Raw genomic sequence first — 22,273 nt, 5'->3', positions numbered from 1 at the left:
CACACACACACACACACACACGCACGCACAATTTGTAGAGGAATCTAAAGATAAGGAAAGCTAATATGTGTGTGTGTGTGTGTGTAAATATATTTTTCCCATTTATGCCTGTGACATGAGGAGCTTTCTGTGCTGCACAGTACTGTATTGGTTTTAAGCATCAATGTATACTTTAAATTATGCTAATAAGTAACAACATACCAACATATCAGCTGAGAAGTGAGACTCCATTGTGAAAGACGGCTTTGGTTTATGGAAAATACCAGCTGTCTCCTTACTGGGAAGAGGGATTACCACCTGTGCTGCTACTTATCCACCATCCCCAATACAAGGCACGATAGCCATTTTACCCAGGATAACTCTACCCATATGGTCTTTAATTCTGGGATGCATATTGCCTCCCATTAAATATTCACAATGGGTCACTGCAAACAGGAGATGGGCACTGAAAATTGTGTGTTTAAGCAGAATCAAAGCATCTGTGTTATGAAACCTACTTCCTCGTTCTCAAAACCTTGCCCATACCATATTTGTGACAATACCTGTTTTCCCTAAATAATGAATCATCCATGTGCAAGTAAAAAGCATTGGTTTTTGTTTGTGTTTCTTAAGGCATAGTACTTTTAAGTTAAATCCCACAATGTTAAAATTAATTTTACTGTTTTTAAAAATTAAGTTCAGGGGCCGGGAGCATAACCTAGTGGCAGAGTGCTCGCCTAGCATTCATGAAGCCCTAGGTTCGATTCCTCGGTACCACGTATTCAGAAAAAAACAGAAGTGGTGCTAGGGCTCAAGTGGCAGAGCACTAGCATTGAGCAAAAAGTGTCCAAGAACTGTGCCTAGACACTGAGTTCAAGCCCCAGGAGTGGTTAAAAATAATAATAATAATAATAAAAGTTCAAAATTTACCACATAAGTAACTTGCTATTTAAAAAAAATGAAACTATGGGAAACATTTGATATTGAAAGCTTAAAAATGTTATTTGCAGGCCGGGAGTTTAGCCTAGTGGTAGAGTGCTTGCCTAGCATGTATGAAGACTTGGGTTCGATTCCTTGACACCACATAGAAAAGGCTGGAAATGGTGAAATGGCTCAAGTGGCAGAGTGCTAACCTTGAGAAAAGCCCAAGGACAGTGCTCAGGCCCTGAGTTCAAGCCCCACGACTAGCAAAAACAAAAAAAAAAAGTTATTTGCAGTTTAATGAAAGTAGAATTGTTTATGATTTGCAGAAATTATTTACATAGTTTATTGGCCCCATAGTTTAACATTCAAGTCCTCCTCAACTATTAAAAAAAAAAAACCTACCTTACTGAGTACATAAAGTTATTTTATTGAATGCAATCCACAGAATACAGAGAATATATATGAGAATATTTATATATATATAAAAGCTCTGAAAGTTTGCTGTTTGAAAATAAAACATATATATAAAAGTATATAAATTTTACTATTTTTTAACAAATGATCTTTCAATTTGATAATGTAATAAGTGAAAAATAAGGCACACCATCTTCAAACACACTTACATATATAGCTAAAACTAGAATGTACATATATATGAATGCATGTGTATGAGCACATTTTAATGAATGTAACCTAATATGCATGCATATGCAATACAATATGTAACCAGTAGTATGCCAAATATGTATGACTAATTATCGAATTTTGTTTCAGTGAATGTTGGACTAATCCAAATACATAAAATAAAACCCAGTTCTGGGTATATAGCTCTACGGTAGAGCATTTGTCTAAAAAGCAGTGGCCTCTGGATTCAACCGGCATCACAACAACAACAAAAAATCCACCCCAAAATCTGGTCCCTACTATGACATAGTGAATTTGAGCAAAATATCAAGAACAGCAACTGTTTAACCTAATTTTCAGTATTTTAAATAATAAGTCAGTATGAGCTTCTTTCCTCTCTGACCTCCATGACACAGTTTTCTAATAGTGTATTTGTTGGAGTCCACCATGCAGTAGCCAGCCAGCCATTAAATAAAGACTCCAAGATTCAAACTCTCAAAAGGTTCAAAAGGTGGCATCTCTGTTTACTCGCCATATATCTATATATCTATCTATCTATATATCTATATATATATATATATATATCAACAAAAGTAATTTGTGAAAATCATAAAACTTGTACTTCCAACTGCAATATACCACCTCAGACTAGATAGATATAATAATAAAATAGTTTCAAAAAATCTATTCATTGTGTAGTCATCAATTCTTGGATATATTTTATATTTTATCTGACATGAAGTTCTAATTTATAGTACTCTACCAGTTTCTCCCTTTACAACTTGTGAAATGTTAGAATTCCTTGATTAAACTTTGAAGTAAAAAGAACTAGAAGAAGCAAGCAGAGATTAAAGAAACACAGTACAAAAGCTTTCTTGATTTACAAAACTTTTCTTCAAGGAATGCAGAAAGTCATTGTAATGGTTAAAGATAGAGCCTTTTTATGTGCTTTCTAGGGAAGCCCTAATTGCCTTAGGCTACAGTCCTAGGAAACTTAACTGCCCAAGGCCCTGGGTTTTATGTTAAGAACAATTCTTTCATTGAGCTCCAAAATTCAGGAAGTAGGAGAAGATGGATGTGATTTTCATCCTATGTGAGCACAAGCAATACCAATTCAAAACAGGAAAATGACAGCAAGAAAATGGAGTCACTACCATGCTCACAATTGTTTTGAAATGTGGTCCCTTATATCTTCACTTCAGTTTGTATTATTAGCAAATTCAAATGATATTTTCATATTATTCTTTTAAAAAGCTTTTCTAAAGTCTCAAAAGACAAAGATTATGATATCTCAAAATTGAGTTATCATATCATTAAAATGGTAACTGTACATTTAATGCTCACATCCTATATTTGGGTTCTATTGGCATCTGCTTGGTCACTTTTCTGACAGTCATCCAAATTGCAATAAATGGATAGAAAAAGGCTCAGCTTGCTTGGTTTCTTATCATCACCCTTGAAAAACTATACCACATTAAATTTTACCTATTTCAGAAGTGGCTTTGTGGCTCAAGTGGTAGAGCAAAAAGCCTTGAGCAAAAGCAGCTCAAAGATAGCACCCAGGCATTGAACTCAACCCCACGAACAGAAAATAATAATAATAAGGGTCTCTGAATTTTACCTATTTCAGCTTAACAAAAACTTTTTGGTAAAATAGAAATAAATATATGTGTGAAGACAGTACAAATAAATGTATTTGGGTTTTTTTTTGTTTTTTTGTTTTTGTTTTTGTTTTTGTTTTTTTGCCAGTCTTGGGCTTGAGCTCAGGGTCTGAGCAATGTCCTTGAACTTTCTCAAGGCTAGAGCTGTACCACTTGAGCCTCAGCACCACTTCCGGCTTTTTTTTCTATGTATGTGGTACCAAGGAATCGAACCCAGGTCTTCGTGCATGCTAGGCAAGCACTTTAACACACTAGGCCAAACTCCCAGCCCAAATAAATGTATTTGTAAAGACCATCCACAGAGGACTCAACCACTCCCAGTCAGACCACAGAAGTGTGCTTAGCAGAGTTTCTGAGCAAAAACATTCCGATTTCTTTAAAGTCAGACAATGAAAGGGCAAACTGAAATACCAGGGTTTCACACTAATAGAACTTATTGGTCAGGAATGAGTTATTTAAGGTTATTTTTCACTTAAAAAATAAAATATTGACTCAACAAAACAGAGCTGAGAATAAATTATATACACATGGTCTTAAGAGAAAGCAGAGCATGGCACAAAATAATATCATTTATGGCCACCATAGAATCCAACTGAAGCTTACTGTTCCTCATAGAAGACAGTCATGTCAATATTTAGGCTTGAAAGTGATCATTCCTGATCACCAGAGTTGATTTCTTCTGGACTCAGTCTTCCTAGACACATCATTTTGGACTTTTGTTTGTTTTTGCTTATTTGGTTATATTTGTATGTGTATGCTGTTACTGGGGCTCATACTCACGGCCTAAGCATTATAATTTACCTTCTTTTGTTCAAGGTGAGTATGTTTACATCTGAGCCAAAACTCTACTTCCAGCTTTTACTAGCTAATTGGAGATGACTCTCAGACTTTCCAGGTCTGGCTGACTTTGAATCAGGAGCTCAGCCTCCAGAGTGGCTAAGATAACAGGAATGAGGCCCACCAGGCATGATCTTTAAATGGGCGACAGTATTTTTTTCCCCCAAAGCACTCTGTCTCAATTTCACAAAACATTTAGGAATGCAAGGTGACATGGACAATAAAAGCAGAATGTGTAAAGATAATCAATGTATCTATTAGCTTATCTCAAGTTTTTCTGGGAGACTTTCTTTTGAACATAGGAATCCTTTGATAAGTTGATTAGTTAATAATGCATAGATATCAAGGACAGGGCTTAGTCCAAAATATAAACTATACAGGTCTGTAACCAATTATCTGCAGTAAGAAAAAAATGTAAGAGTTTAAAGAAAGAATCCTATGGAAGACATTGCTAATACTGTACTGATTTCTTACTACTACTGGGTATAGGTGGAAACAGCAAACAGGGGATATAGATGCAAAATTGCATGTTCTCAAAAAAAAAAATAGAATACTATTTTAACAGTTATTTTTCCAATGGAAACAGACTGTATCATAATTCTGTGCACTGACAGTTGTTTCATGAAGAAAATAAACTTATCCCTGTCTCACATTTCTAATTAAGAATTTTCCAAAGTAAATTTAGTAAGGAAAAATGGAATAATAAAATAAAGAACATGGCCAGTAGCAAATTCATATAAACTAAGTATGTTTTTTTTCCTGTTCAACTGAAGATACTTCATTGAAATGTCATCAAGATTAAGTAAATTAACAAATAAAAACCAGTACCTGATATATGGTAAACATTAGAAAATACTGCATATTAATATATTCGCCATGACCATTCACCTTGTTTTTCTACAACTTTTGGAAATATAGTCTATACACTATACATGATTTTAGAAAGGAAACACTTATCATGCTAAGCCAAACATAAAATCAATTTAAATTAATTATGCTAGCTCAAATATTTAAAACTGAGTATTATTCTTCCCTTGAGTCCATTCAGAATTTCAGTGGTGATTTTCCATCTATATATATAAACACAGTTTTTAGAACATAAGTACTCTTGCTGTGGTGCTTAACATTTTTCCAAACATTCAAGAATATACTTAAGCAGTTTGATTAGCCCCTAATGTCAGATAAATGAACAGCTTTTGTAAACACAGAACAAAATCCAGGTCATTTTGAAATAAGAGAGTCCCAACTGCCCAATAAATGTCCCAAATGGAGTGTCTCTGAAATACTATGATTTTGTTCTCAAAATAAGCCTACATTAGCATAAAAAAAACAGGGGCCGGGAATTTGGCCTAGTGGTAGAGTGCTTGCCTAGCATGCAAGAAGACCCGGGTTCAATTCCTAGGTACCACATACATAGAAAAAAGCTGGAAGTGGTGCTGATGCTCAAGTGGTAGAGTTCTAGCCTTGAAAAAGTCTAAGGACTGGGCTCAGGCCCTGAGCTCAAGCCCAGGACTAGCAAAAAAAAAAAAAAAAAAAAAAAAATGGGGGGAGGGAAATGGGGTGCAAATCATGACAAAGGGTACAGTGTTTGTGAAGTAATGCACCTTCTATCTGATGAATATAATGTAATACTTCTATCAATTACAATAAAAAGCATATGAAAAAAATTAAGTAACAAAATACAAATAGATATGTTTGCATAAAAATCATGTATTGGGTCACTAGTAAAAAAAAATACTTATATACAGAACAAAATTAGGTATATAGTTAAATTTTGTCAAGCAAAATGAGGAAAAATGATACATAAGTACAGGAAAATACCCAAGCCATTTAAAAATCAAATAAAGAGGTGAACCCTACAACATTAAAGGCACAAGACCATTCAGAATAACTTCTAGAACATAATTTAAGTTTAAGATTAAAGTTGCCATTCGAGAATCAAAAAAGACTAAAATTTTGGAGAAACAAAAACAAAACAAAACAAAGAAAGCAAAAATGATTGCCTCAGTTTACATCAGGACTTGACCAACAGTTGATTACAACTGAGAGAGATATGAAAAAAGTTATTGAAACCATCGCCAAAGAGGTAGAGGGCACTGGATCTATTTTCTGTAGGATTAATGACATTTCAAATTGGTTGACAACTGTCTGTCATTTACAAGAGTTATACATTGTACAACATGTATACTATTGTCTCAGGTATATGATTGACCTCTTTGGAGAAAGAAAAATATGTGATAACTAAATTCAATCAACACTTGTTCTATGATCTCTTTCTCACACACACACATGCACACAAATAAAATGATCTATATGTAAATACACACAAACTAGGCATCAGTGGATCACTTTTGTAATCCTAGCCACTCAGAAGTTGAGTTCTGAGGATCATGGTTTGAAACTTGTCTGAGCAGGAAATTCCATGGGATTCTTTGATGAGCAAAATGTCAAGTGTAGATCTGTGGCTGAAATGGTCATGACTGAAAAAGGGAAAATGACCAAGTACTCACTCAGTTTAAGACCCAGGAAGGCACAAAGAGAAAGAGGCAGGGGATGGGAGATGAAAAGCAGAGAAGAAATAAAACCCTATAAACATACATATACAGTAATCTTATATATAATTTAACTACTGGATTAAAGAAGTATAGGCACATAGAGTCATAATGTTAAATGTGTACATGTGGAAGTAGAATCAGGTAATTTAGGAGGATATGTGGCTCAGGAGAGATGAGAAAGATAATGGAAGGGTGACACTGATCAAGATGTGTTACACTCATATACTAATGTGTTGAAGTAAAACTACTTACAATAGTTTTTTTTAAAGTTTTAAGCATAGGATCTGAAGTATGGCATAGTGGTAGAATGCTTGCCTAATATGCTAAAATCCTGGGTTTGGTTCCTCAGTACTACATAGAGAGAAAAGGCTGAAAATAGTGCTGTGACTCAAGTGATAGAACACTAGACTGGAAGAAAGCCCAAGGACAGTGCCCAGGTGTTGAGATCAAGCCCCAGGACTGGCAAAAAAAAAAAAAAAAAAAAGAAGAAGAAGAAGAAGCAGAAGCAGAAGAAGCAGAAGAAGAAGAAGGAGAAGTTTAAAAGTAATTTGTATCTTAAAGATACGTGTAAACACAAAGAAGTGTGTATTCTAAAATATGCACTGATCTGGAGAAAATTTATAAAATTCAGGATAAAGAAATGTATATTACAGTATCTATTACACATTTAGTATCATATACTATGACAATAGTTACATATAAAGTGGAGACTATAAAATAATTTCAAATTAAATATTAATCAAATGTACAATTAGACCTGATCAATTTCATGTCTTATTGTCTTAAAGGACAGAAGCAAACTGAAGTATAAATTATGTATAAGAAAAAAGATCTATGACAACACTGAAGTAACTATAACAAGAACTCTAGCATTACAGAGCAAGTTTAGCAGGAAGAACTCCTTTGTTCATAGTTCTCTATCCAAAACTTAAAAAATGAATTCTTCAACTTTATTTTCTAAAAACTATTTGGATCTTATATCTTGAAAAGAAGCGAAGCAAAAAGGAGCTGAAATTGAATCTGTAACAGGAATACAAAAGTATTTCCCCAGTGGGTGTGTCTTTTCTGTCTTCAATCAATGCCTTTAAAACTACCTCATATTGACTTTTGTTCTTCCATCCAGTAACAAAGAGTAAATACTGCAGCCCAGAAGTGTCATAAGCCAGTCTGATGATGGGTCAAGGATGCAGGTGTTAATTCCAAGAAACATGACCTTGCAGTGACTAGGATTGATGTCATTCTCTCAGACAAACAAGAAGAAAAAAAAATGTCCTAGTGTGTTAAGAAATATTTTTAAATTGAAAAGGTTAACATACTTATGCAACAAAAAAAGTTAACATTTGAAATTTCTACATTAAAATGCTTATCTTAAAACAAAATTGTATTTTAATCAACTGACTAAGATTAAGACCATATGTATTAGCTTACTAAAGCTAGTATTGTGATAATCTTTGTTATCGCAGATTTATTTATGAGTAGTAAAGAACCATTCTTTGATAAGGTTATTCCATTATAAACACTTAGCTATTTAGTATGAGTTCAAAAACAATTTCACTTTTTTTTTACTGTCTTATTGAAAAGGTGATGAGCAGGGGGATTTCAGTTACATAAATAAGGAATATGTACATTTTTTAAAACACTGTTATCCCCATCTCGTACTTTCTCCTATTTACCCTTCCCTACTCCCCGTTCATATCTAATATAATGTCAAGTGAGTATTAAGGGTGCATTAGATCACCTTTTGTCCTGCAGTTTCTGTGCTTCCCATTTTTCTGACTATTGATTAAATGTTATAATCCGGACCAAGAGTAAATATATTCAAAATACCTCATATTCATGTACGGAAAAACAGCAATGAAACCTGCTGAGATTGTTTTAAGAAAGGAAGATATGTGTGAGGGAGTTGAGCACTTCCACACATAAAGAAAGCACTTACTAGTACTATGGTTGGAGGGGGTCATTGAGAAGAATCTTTGCTTCAGAAATAGTTCACATTTGTGACCTATGCTAAGCACTGCAGATATATACCCTGTTCAGAACTAAATGGGGACTACAAACAAGGATAGATTTGGTCATAATGAATAAGTAATATACAATTACAGCAAATAGAGGGTAGTTGATGGTCTCTGTAAGGTTAACCTTGAATTTGAGTTGGGAAAAAAGTGAGTAGGTACAAAGTGAGAAGGTAACTGAAAGAAGAATGAGTAGGGGCCAGGAGTTTGGCCTAGTGGTTAAAGTGCTTGCCTAGCATGCATGAAGACCCGGGTTCAATTCCTCGGTACCACATACATAAAAAAAAGCCGGAAGTGGTGCTGAGGCTCAAGTGGTAGAGTTCTAGCCTTGAGAAAGTCCAAGGACAGTGCTCAGGCCCTGAGCGCAAGCCCAGGACTGGCAAAAAAAAATTAAAAAAAAAAAAAAAGAATGAGTAGTCAAAACATTAGTAGATCATAATTTCTGCTCAAATTTATTTCATTAAATACAACTGAATAATAATAATAATAGACAGACACTTTGTATCTGTACTATAATCCAAGAGACAAAGAGCGAGACAGAGACACAGATACAAAGAGATTGAGACAAGGAAGTAAAAGGAAGAAAGGAGAAGGAAGAGGAAGAGGGGGATCTCTTTTGTAATCTCAGGAAACCACCTTTAAGGCAATGGTCAACACTGGAATTGTTTTCCTTATCAGTCAGGATGTTTAATCCTCTTCATTATCTAGGAGGTAATCACTAGGGTATTAAATTGCCCAGAGGAAGTTTCTACTCTTGGGAGTCCAATCTGCATATCAGATCCTAAAAATAACTCACACATTTTTCCAGCTACTAAAACTGTAAGCTAAACTTTCCAAATGTTATTTAAACAAGTGATACTTAAATCATCTACAACTTTAAAGATAAACTTTAAGGAAACAGTGTCTTATGATCACAATTTAAAAATTAACATTTACTGGTATTGTAGTTCAGTAAGAGTGGTTACCAAGTATGTGTGAAGTCCTGGATTCAATTCCCAATATCATAATAACAACATTTTACTAATATATCTGTACATCTTAATGGGAGACATGGATAAATATATAATGATAAAATCAAGTACTTCCTTTTCCTTTAACATTAATCATTTCTTTGTGTTGGGGACTTCTGCACCCTTATTATTTTGAAATAGGTGATAGCAACCAAGTTATCTAATTGTTCGGCTATCTGTGCTTTGGTACTCCCCAACCCCCAGTCCTAAGGCTTGAACTTAGGGCCTGAGCGCTGTCCTTGGGCTTCCTTTAAAGCTAGCACTCTACCACTCAAGCCACACTGCCATGTCTAGCTTTTTTCTATGCATTTGGTATCAAGGAATCAAATCAAGGGCTTCATGTATGCTAGGCAAGCACTCTACCACTAGGCCAAAACCCTGGCCCTGCTTTGGTGCCTTTTAACTGTTAAGGTCCGTGATCAAAGGAACGAGTCTGACACAAAGCATTTTATTCCCCGCCTAGCATCGAGAATCATACTGACCAGTCAGGGCCGTCTCTAAGATGTGAGTGAGAGAGCGACCCCACCTAATCTCACAGGCTACTTTTATAGACCGCCAGCCATGTGGTTATAATTTAAATCTGAAACTTCCTTGATGGCCATATGTGAAAGGCTTGTTTTTCAGTCTGAGGCTCTACTGGGAGATGGATTTTAGAAGGATGGCCTAATGAAGTTACGTTATTGGGGCATGCCATTAATGTGTGAATTAGGATGCTAGCTCCATCCTAACTCTTTGCTTCCCAGTAGCCATGGTGATAACTTGGTTGTACCACACACTCTGCCATTTTCTGTTGTGTCATAGGTCTCTGAAGCTATGTGTCTCACTATGAATCACAATAAATCCTTTCTCCTTTTAATTTCATTATGCCTGAGATAATCCTCTCAAATAGTTTTGTTATAGTGTTAGAAGTCTAACCTGTATACCTTAATGATTCTGTATTTTGGCTATTGTTAATAGTATTCCAGGTACAGAATGCAAGGTAGAAGTATGGTACTTTCCGTGGATTGTGGGTTTGTGATCATGCAACCTGCTTAAGCTTAGGAAGTCACTGGCTAACAAAGAGAGGAAAGGACATAGCAGACTTTCTGTTGAGGTAGCATGCTGAACTTTTAACATTCTCATCACACATGGGCTAAAACATTTCTCAGTTGTATGTTAGATGGCTTTCCTTAAAATAGGCCAGAATTTACCCAAAGCATTCTTTGAGGTAGTGTGTTAGGAAAGCGTGCTGGGTACCATGTGGACACAGACATTAAGGAGGTTAAACAAGAAACACAGGAGCCTGGAATTCAGGCATTTTGCTCCTAGAGGACCCTGGAACTAGTAAATCACTCAAGGCTAATAAATTCCCATCCCAACTGCTCATTCTACTTATCATTGTAGAGCTAGCTTTGACCATATCCTTGTCACCCCTAATTGCATCTCCTGCAAAATTTCAACATTCATCCCATTTTTCAAAACTCACACTATCTAAACTACCAATCTCAAAATCTAATCCTTTCTTTTCTCTACCTCTGTATTACCACCAGCAGCTTCAAAGAGTGAGCACTTTTGTCTGAAATATTGCAGCTCTTCTAATTAATCCCAATCTATTCTGCAATGCATTCTCTTATACATCTGACACTGAACTTCGACAAGAATTTCATTTTAAGCTGTACATCTAATACAGTCACTTCATTGCTTTTAACAGGTCTATACAATCCAGACTGTAATAAAATCTCCAGCCATTTTACTAAATTGTACAATATTGTTGTAGTTACCATCTGTCATTTTGTCATATATATCCAAATCTTTCATCTTCTCATAGGCATTAAGTTGTACTCTTTATTTAGCCCAAAATGGTTTTACACTCATCTTAGTAATAACCAAAAATAATCATTATTCAGCTTTGATATTATTCCTTTCTACATTAAATATTCTTTCACAATTAACCAATTAAGCAATTATCTGCAAGGTGAGCAACTTTTTACAACTGATCTATTCCTCCTCTAGTTGTACTGCAGTTTTCAAGAACACAGGAATCACTGGATTTCAACAGAATTCCTATACAGATTTAGGACAAATGCAAACAAACAAACAAACAAAACACCTTTTTTTAACCCAAAGTTTATTTTAGTATTGTCAATATATACTGACTTTTTTAAAATTTTAGTTACATTATCAAAATGCCCCATATTATGTAACAAAAAGGGAGAAAAAAAACTTTGCCTTTCAAAAACTTTGTGACAAATTTATGGCTAAACAATCATGGTAATACATTTAACTTACACATAATAATGTTTGGGAGTAATTTATATTGTATTAACTAAAAATAAACATGTAAGTATGCTCAACTTGTCGCTGAATACTGAGTTTAAAATAAAACAAGTAATTCTCAAGTTAGATTATGCTTGTGAGAATGACTCCCAGATTTGCATCATAAGTAAATTATGAGGATTAAAAAATGATCAGATTAGATTTGAGAGATAACCAGATGCACTTTTTGTTTTATTAGTTTATAAAAAGAGTACTGTTGATACAAAGAGACATTGCCAAGATTTTCTCATAAATAACAAAATATTGAATTGATTTTCTGGAAACCACAAGGGACATTATATCTAAGTATCAACAAGTGATGAAATAATCATCTCAGTACTTTTCAGCATGTATGAATATCGACTTACTTCTAGAGAAAAAAGTTGTGGCTCATGAGACTCACATGGACTGTGTCACCTAGATTACAGGACTGAATCTGTTCCAAGACAGTGGGTTTACTAATACCCAGGCAGCTGCTGTTTTGTAACATCCTGTCTAGAGAGCTAAACTTTTCCATGATGTCTATGAGTCATGTCATATGAGTTCTATCACATTTACTCTTACAGTTATCCAAGAAAAGATTGAAAGCTGTGGTTGTAGCTTAGTGGTGGAGTATTTGTTTAACATTCAGAAGCTCCTGAGTTTGAGGAGCTTGAGTTCCCTAAACCCTAGGATGGGACTGGGAAAGAAAAAAAAGGGGGGGGGGGACAGAGGGCAGGAAAGAAAAATAAAGGGAGGGACAGAGAGGAGGAAGTAATGGGAAAGGAATAAGGAAAGAAAAAGGGAGAGAAAAGAGAGGGAGGGGGAAAGAAAAAGAAGGAAAAAGGAAGGAAGGAAGGAAGGAAGGAAGGAAGGAAGGAAGGAAGGAAGGAAGGAAGGAAGGAAGGAAGGAAGGAAGGAAGGGAAAGAGAGAGGGATGGAGGAAGGGAGGGAGGGAGCAAAGGAGTGATGACAGGTAGGCAGGTCTCAGGCAGGGAAATATTGGCAAGGCTGTCTCCAAAATTCCAAATGCTACAAAAACTTCTCAGTTTGGCCTAGTGGTAGAGTGCTTGCTTGCCTTGCACACATGAAGACCCAGGTTAGTTTCCTTGGTACCATATACATAGAAAAAAGCTGGAAGTGGTGCTGTGACTCAAGTGATAGAGCACTAACTAGCCTTGATAAAAGTCCAAGAACAGTGCTCAGGCCCTGAGTTCAAGCCCCACAACTGGCCAAAAAACCATAAAAACAAAACAAAACAAAAAAAACCCCACTTCTCTGTGGTAGAATCCATGAGAATCCATGAATCCATGCATAAAATACTGGATTAGGAAAGTAAGTACCCAGGTTGATAAAATAAAGAAAAATGATGTTTTATTAATTAACAAACTGAGTTTTTAAGAAAAGAGAGTTCTCTCTGCTTGGTAAAGAACCAATAACTTGTCGGCCTCAGGACTTTCTTTGCCTAAAAAGGAAGAAATAACCATATGCTTACTGTCTACTGTTTTGTAGAATACATAGAGCGCCACATTCAAAATGATAAGTAGAAAGATCAAGGTCCAAAATTACTTTCCTCAAAACTCAATATAATTATTCAAGTTCAAATGCAGTCAGTCTGTGCCATGCACGGAATTAATTTAATAGCAGATAATGTTGCATGTAGAACACTGACTAAACATCTCATAGACTCTCAGAGGGACACAACCCAAAATCAGTATGAAAATACTGCTTGAAAGACCTTTAAGAAAGTTAGTTTTGAAGATAAATTAGAAACTGTAAGTTTTCATAAGTCTTAAGGAACAGCAAGTTGTAAACCACATGGTCTAATTTAGATATCATCAGGACACACAAATTTTGGTTTTTCAATGGAAATCATAATTGAAACAATTTTATTTTTAATCGCTGATTAAATATTGTTTACTTCATAAAACAGAAAGTTATATAATCCTAGTATTAAAAATACAAATTCCTAAATATCACTTAGCATAATAATTTTTAGACATAATTATATGAAATAAGTAAAACAGTACCAAAATCACACTTTTCTAGCAAGGAACATAGTTTAGCAGCATGGCTAGCATAAACAGTTGGCTAAGGCTATCATGTGGTCTACCTGCTTATAAATGTAATATTAAAAAAAAAACTAAATACTTCTAAAGATAACCAAGAAATACAATCCTGTTGGTGTATTATTTCCAATATAAGTAAACATTAAAGTGTAGTGGCAAAATTATTATTATTATGTAGAAATTAAGATTTAAATGGTGTTCCATGTTATTTTTTAATCAAAGTTTGAGAGATGGTTAATTAATTAGGAACCTAGAAATCCAGTTTTTGTTACAGCTGTACAACTTGGTTTGAAAGCAAGAAAAACAAAGATAACTATTTTCGAAAGCATTACCAACAACTGCAAGGTGAAACCTGTGCTGCCTCAAGACATTTTTGTGAATGCAATTACTGCAGCTACAGCATCAGTATGAAATTAGATGCAATCTTTGTCTTCCTGTGTCTGAACCTTGACGACAATATGAATAGTTCTGACTGAACTTCCAGAACCCAAAAAACGCATGGACAAAATTACAACAACTTCCAGAAAAATAAAACTCAAACTATAAATAAACAGTAAATAAAACCTATCTTCCTCTTCCTTGTTAATAATAAAGCACAAATGATTACTTCTGAGTTTAGGATACAAATACCCCTTTTCTTTTTTTTTTTTTTTAAAAAAAAGGGTAGGCAGTATTCATTGTCTAAAATAAAGAACTGATATATAATAAATTAAACCACTATGTCTCTATTTATAGTAAAGCAAAACATGAATTTCCTCAGTAAGGTGAAACAAGAAGTTATTAAATAATAGTTCCTAAACTTTCACACACACACACAAACATGCACACACACACACACATACATGCACGCATGTACACACACACACACACACACACACACAAATCCTTTCTAAAGTCAGAGTGCTTATTTTTATTCCCATTAACTTTATTTGTCTAAAAATTTGAATCCAAATAAAGACATGTTTTTTAATCCCCCCCTTAGAGCTGAAAAATGTTCAGAGACATGGTGATGAACATCAGGCTAAAAGTTGTGAATTATGCATTAAGGAGATGTGAATTTAAATATTTTGCTGCAAATGCAATAAAACGATCATATGTCTGGTTTCAATTTCATGATCATATCTTTGTTGACTGATTGGAAAGCTTTTTCCCATAATGGCTTCTCAAGGTAATGGAATGCTAGCTTAGGAAGAGAACTTAGCTTAGCTAGAAACAAATAGTAAAATGTCGACACAGACATCAGAAAACACAGCTGCCTAAGACCTCGAGCATTAAAAGGGTATCTTGATCATTGATGGTGTACCCATAGATGTTTTCAAAAGAAAGCTCTAGAAGGTAAACACTGAAACTGAAAGTCTATAACTTTCTTTGTATATTCTGACAATAATAAGAATGCAAGTAGAATAGAAAATAGTGCAGGAACACAAGATGATTCTTGATATTTTGTTGGCATATGATTCCTTTATAAGACATTATAATTCCACAAATTAACCACATTGAATTGTTCTCTGATGTTCAATTTCTTATCGAGAAATATAGGTTTAAGTCTTGTATATCAACATTCCTAATCCCTGAATTTGTTCTCAATTGTGTCTCAATTGTATACAATTATATTTAGAAATATATATACATAAATAAAATTTACCAAGAGTTATTAATGAGGTAACTTTGAAAGACGGTATTATCAGTGAATACAAATTCTCTTATAACTGGTTTGAATATTAATTTTAATTATTTTTCCTTGTATTTCACTTTGAGCTTTGAAAATGGCAAAGCTACATTAAAATAGTTACCACTTCCATACACTTTGCAGATTTGTTTCTAAGGCAGACATTGGCAATCAAGGTTAAAGGAAAAAGACAAGTAAATGTATTACCAATTAACTAGGAATTGAGAAACATAAATTTAAACTTAAGTATTTTTAAAATATGAAAGCCTCATATAGGTATATTTTAAACAGTGATTTTTTTACCTTCATCTAATTTTTAAAAGCTGCCAATCCTGGGTCTGGTCACTGTCCCTGAGCTTCTTTTTGCTCAAGGCTAGCACTCTACCATTTGAGCTACAGCACCACTTCGAGCTTTTTCTGTTTATGTGGTGCTGAGGAATCAAACCCAGGGCTACATGCATGCTAGGCAAGCACTCTTACCACTGAGCCACATTCCCAGCCCTCTAATAACATTTTTATTGTCATATAGTCTTCGGACAGAATGAGAGGTGAGCAAAATCATATAACTCCTTTATAGCTGATTCCACACCAACATTTTGACTGAGTTGCAATAAATTATTTTTAATTTTTGATATCTGTAAATTTATAATTATTTTTGCTTTTAAGTACCTAGGTTCTAATTGAATGCTGGAGATTATGAAAACCTATTCTGCAATTAAAACTTTGAATATAAATCATATTAACTTACTAGTCAATTTGATAAAGCATCATGTACAATATATACAGCTTAAGTTATATTGTAATTATGTAGTTAAAGTAATTGACACTAATTTATTTTGTCCTAGCATCTCTATAAATTACATGCTCAGTTTTATGATTCTATCTAGGAAATAAATCTCCTTAGCTATCTCTTAAATATGAATCATAACTAAGAGAAATTATGATTCCAATATCATATATACTTAAATTCTGTATATAATCATTTTATCATTAGTTAATAAATTCTCCTTGAGAAACTTTCAAACGAGCTACGTTTAGTAGTCTTATAAATAAATAAACTCATGAACTACTTTAGGGTTACACATATTGCTCTTTCTCTACAGTTGTGATCTGTGGTACCTCAATTGCAATGGCCAAGGATAAAGCATTTAAACTACACTTTCTGAATAAAGCTTTAAAAGAAGGATACATTATACTATATGTTAAAACAATTTCTCTTCAAAATGATAGATTTAAATATCTTACTCTCCTTTACTTACAGACAAATAATTATATTCAATATGGTTAAATGCAACAAAGGAAGAGGATAAAACCATTTCAATGAAAATATTCAGCAGAAAAGAGCTCCAAATCAAAAAAAAATTAATATAGTTCCAACAGCTATGTGTAACTTTCAATTTACTTTGAATAAACAAGTAAAATGAGCAATAAAGCAGCCGGGCACTGGTGGCTCATAAATGTAATCCAAGCTACTCAGGAAGCTGATCAAGGTTCAAAGCCAACCCAGGCAGGAAAAAAATCCATGTGATTCTTATCTCTGATGAACCATGGTCAGTAGGGCCATGGTTCAGGTGGTAGTCTTGAATTAAAGAGTGCAAAAGCCCTGAATTCAAGCCTTAGTATAAGTGTGCGCGCGCACACACACACACACACTCACTCTACTACTTTGTGCTGATACATAAAACTGGATTATTTCAGTTAACACCTGTGATACATGTACAAATATGCTAGTGCCATTGTCCAGACAAATGAAGCCATTAGGCTGCTTCCCCCGTTAAGCCCCAAAGGCCCCTTTTACTTACTAGCTACCTCCAGCGACGCGTTGTGGCTCACAGCCTCTCCAAGGTAATTTCTTGCTACGCAGACATAGACCCCTTCGTCAGGCCTACTTTTCCGTCCATGTACTATTCTTAAGAAAAATAAAGATCCACTTGGAAGCAGCATTCTGTGTGAGCGTGGGTCATCTTTGTCGGTCTCCACTCTCTCTCCCCCTTTGTACCACTCAATAGTAGGTGTGGGGCGACCTTCTGCTTTACAGTTCAAGGTTGCAGGTTCTCCTTTTGAGACAATTAGGTCTGAAGGGTGTTCAACAATTCGAGGTGGAAAATCTTCCTGTCGAAGGCGGGAGCCTGCGAAAGAAGTGACAAGATATGGATATTTCATCCATCCCTTGAATACACTTAAAAATAGTTACAAAATCACAAGCTTCAACACTGTAAGTTAAAAATGGACTATCCACTTAGAAAGTTCACCTTGCCAGTTCACCTCACTCTCTACAGTTGAAATCCATTGTGTACAAATCCTTCCCTGAGCTTTTCAGCTCAAGCTACCACCCTATCCCTGGGCCTGGGTGTTGTCCCTGCCCTCTTCAGCTCATGACTATTGCCCTATCCTTGAGCCAAGCCTCACTTCCCATTTTCTAGTTGTTAACTGGAGATAAAAGTCTCAGGTCCTTTTATGCCTGGGCTGGCTTTGAACTTTGATCCTCAGATCTCAGCCTCCTGAGTAGCTAGGATTACAGGCCTGAGCCACTTCACCAGGATGTTGATTAGAATTTTTTTTTTTAAAGACTGAAACACAAACAAGCACAATCTTACTAACCAGAAAGAACTTAAGAATCATGCAAGACTTTATCTTTTAAATTGGAACCATTGTGCATACTGCTCAAAATTAATACATTATACATCCTGCATAAGACATATCTCTGTGTAATTTGTAGCTAGCTCAGTTAATTTTGAAATAAATGATGAAACTAAAAGATCTATCATTTTCTTACAACCACAATGAAACAGTTATTACATAAAATAATAATAGTTTTATCATCATAAATACTGAGGAACAGCTTTAGTTTAGCATAGTATTCTGCCTATTGGACTTCTAAAAGGGAGGATGGGGAAGGATAAACCAGGAAATAAAAGCTAAATGGGAGAGTTTAGAAATCCATGATGTCTCATAGAAGCTGTGCTGATGACAAATGAAATTGGCTTTTACATTACATACATGTGGATGCTAAGTGTGTATGTTTAATTCAGGTAAATACTATTTTAAAATCTGAAAGTTGGTTTGAGATGGGAAATGAGGCTGTAACCTTTGCTAGCATAAGACAAAGAAAGGTCATCTAAGACAAACTCAGTAAGTAAGAGAACAAATTTGGAGCCAAGGAACTTGAGGTGAATCCTGAAACAGTCATAAAGAAAATAAAGGAGATGATTTCACCCAGACACACAGCTGCAAGAGTCTGTGGTACACTTAGGACCTGAAGGGAAGCTAGTATGGCCTGTGTGTGACAAGCATGTGAGAGATTGGGAATCATGAGACCGAAATAATAGCGAGAAGAAATAATGTGATGTGCTATGTATGTGAAGCTGGAGTTCTGCAGCTATGCTGAAGGCAACAGGAAATCATTTAAAAAATTGAGTTAGGGATGGATATGGCCAACTTTACTTTTAAGGAACTCTCTCCTGGTAGTACAAAGCTAGTCTTAATAGGCTAAACTAGAAAGAGATGAGGTAGACTGGTTTTTAACATCCTTTAAGCAAGAAATCTGTGACTCTATACTTAAATCTAAACAAAAACAAAAACAGGAAAACAATATTGTAGGGACTATAAGTCATAAAAATCAATGAGGTCTGTTTCATAGCTATGGTGGAAACAAAAACACACAGGATAAGGAGGAAGGGTGAGTGAATATAGTTATTATATGCAATGTATATATTTGAAAATGGAACCACATCACTTGATGGCATGGGTGGGGCTGGGAAAAATGGGGAAGGATAGAAAGGTTGATATTGCACTGCATTTATTAACTGATACATTGAATTGAATCTCTTTTGTAAAGATAAGTACGTAAGGATAATTGAAAAGCACCACAGGATGGAGGAGAAACAGAATTTTGGATGTCATTGATGGTTGAAAAGCAATTAAAATGAAGGTAGAGATAAAGAATGAGATTTGGTGAGACGAAAAGAGCAGGGGGAAACACTCAGCCTGAGATATGGAGACTTCGAGGTCCTTCTAGAATATCCAAATGGTGATGACAGATGGCCAACTGTATATTCAAGTATGATCTAAGAACTCTCAGCTGGAACTGTTGAGTAGAACCAAGGCAAAAACTATGAGAAAGAATAAAACTGTCTGGGGAAAGGGTGTAGAGGAAGTCATGGACAATTTGCCAAACCTGGAGATTACCCAGGCTTCACTACAGTGCCGTGCTGCTGAGATTCTCTTCCATCCTCCGCCCACACCTGGACTACAGCCACCAGGGCTGGGGAATGGAACTCAGGTCCAAGTTTTCATCACTATGTCTGCTCAGAAGCATTCAGTAAAAAGCTTCAGCAATAAAAATCCTTTCAGTATTATTAATGAGTGAATTTTCAAAAATGCTCTGTGGAATACTCTTTCCTTGGATTGTAAATAATATTGCTACAGAAAGAATAAAAAGACTTGGAGGTCTCAATGCCTTTAGTCTTCTAATGTACTTTGCATGTGCCAGAAAATGAATATGATATGCAACATTTAGTCAGTGAACTCTTTTTGTTTATGTTAATTGCACAATATATCACTTAGCCTTATTTCTGTAGAACACATTTGAAGATGATAAACATGCATTAAGTAGAATGTAGTCATCTGAAGAAAATAAATTATTATCAGTAGAAACATCATTGTTTGATGGGAGTAGAAGCAATACCTTCTGTGTAAATAGTCACAAAAATACCCCAAATCTCTCAGTTCTTATATAACTTCCAGGAAAATGACTATTGAATACCTGAGTCTATTTCTGTGAATGATGGATTAGCCTCAGTAATAAAAAAGTATAAATGGTAGTCATATTTGTTAAAAACTACAACAAAGTATCCTTTATAATAAAACCTAAGCAATTAAGGAAGGCAATGACAAGGAAACTACTATTAATTATCCATCATTTCCTTTTTCACAACATCTTTCTAAGGTGGGTGTTGTTGTTTTATGTGGTGTCCATATGGGGCACTGAAATCTCAGCTGTTGCTCAGCTGGGCGAGGGCAATGCTGGGATTCAGTACAAGTCAATTCCCACACTCTTGCTATTTCCAGCTAATCCATAAATATCACTTAGATTGATTGCTGAAAATCCACAGATAAGTATGCATTGTCCATATCCTCCACAACATTAAAAGTGTGTGTTTTATTTGTTTACAAATTTTCAGCCACTGTGGGCTACATAGCAATATCTTCTGTCAAAAATCAATATAGAATAATCTTTGGTGCAAACATATTAGAGGAAAATTTTGCCCAGTTTCTATCAGCTGAGAAATATACAACTTATAGCAATTTATGCTACAACTTATAAGTATAACTGACTCACTTTCCCAAAACAGAATGTTTTACCATATTGGGAGTGAGCTTAGCATCTCATATATGAGCACACACTTTTTCACTAAACTAATTCCTCCTCAACCCAGTAGAGAAGAACTGGAGATAGTGATACTAACAGCTAGAACATACATGAACCTTAGAATTGTAGATGAAAGGCCCCAAACAATTACACATGAATGATCATAATCTTCCTCTCTAAAAGTAGTAAAGTGGTATCTACATTTATTTGCTCACAACTTAATCGATATATACATTTATATATAACATACAATGTTATATTTTACATAGATAATCTTTTTCTTTTATTGTTGTTGGTGGTGGTGGTGGTGGTTGTGGGCCTGGGGAGTGTCGATGAGCTCTTCAGCTCAAGGCTAGAGCTCTAACACTTTGAACTACAGCACCACCTCTGGTTTTCTGGTGGTTAACTGGAGATAAGAGTCTCAAGGACTTTCATGCCTGGGCTGGCTTTGAACCGTGATCCTCAGATCTCAACCTCCTGCATAGCTAGGATTACAGGCATGAGCCACAGGTGCCCATTATTTTTCATTCCTTCTGTATTAAAAAAGAAACTTTCTCTAATCATAAATGAGTTTTATAAGCCACCTGCTAACCACCATTTGTAGTTATGCTAATTTGCATAACATTATGTAATAAAATAGGCAGTTTATAGAACCATTGGTACCAGGTCCAAGCATACTCTATATAGGAAATTTACAAGTTACGAAGGAGAGAGTCATAGCCAAAGAGACTAAGAAAGGAATGACGATAATGTTATCAGCTGTTTTTAGGAAGAATCCCAGAACACAACACCACTGACACAAGACAACTAGCAACACAGTATGGGGCAGAAGAGGATTCCTTCAACAACTGCCCAGTTGGAAGATAAAATATAAACACCAGTGACTGAAATCTGTAAATATTTACACAACCACAGCTGGAAAAAGATACACACGTAAGTGCTAAGTATTTCAGGGAAATATATCAAAGTCACATGAGATTTATGATGAGGAAACCATACTCTTAGCTGCATGTCAACTCTGTCCCCACAGAGATATTACACAAGGATGCAAATAACCAGTTAAGAGGCTGATGCTATTAATATTCCATTGAGCACTGAGGAAGATAGATATCTTTCATCTACGTAGTTCTTGTTCCGCATGGCAGCGATATTTATCATAGGGTTGTGTTTATTTGGGTTTGCAAGTTTTGCTTCTTAGTAGATGGAGGGAAAAAATAATTAAAATTGTGAAGAAAGTCTTTAGATCCAAATTCCTTCCTCATATTGTTCGTTTGGCAAAATTAGTGAA

General features: G+C 35.1%; 1 protein-coding gene across 1 annotated transcript in view; it reads right to left on the bottom strand.

Annotated features, from left to right (window-relative positions):
* Nucleotides 1–22,273, bottom strand: part of Robo1 (roundabout guidance receptor 1) — a 426,986-nt gene that overhangs the window by 274,977 nt on the left and 129,736 nt on the right. Inside the window, exon 2 of the mRNA XM_090331140.1 lies at nt 17,417–17,743. Within this exon, the coding sequence (XP_090187266.1) occupies nt 17,417–17,743 (327 nt within the window). The remainder of the gene's footprint in view (nt 1–17,416; nt 17,744–22,273) is intronic.

The sequence above is a fragment of the Megascapheus bottae genome, chromosome 1 (assembly GCF_031878675.1).
Source record: "Megascapheus bottae isolate mThoBot1 chromosome 1, mThoBot2.hap1, whole genome shotgun sequence".
Lineage (NCBI taxonomy): Eukaryota > Metazoa > Chordata > Mammalia > Rodentia > Geomyidae > Megascapheus > Megascapheus bottae.
This window is presented reverse-complemented; position numbering and strand designations above follow the sequence as displayed.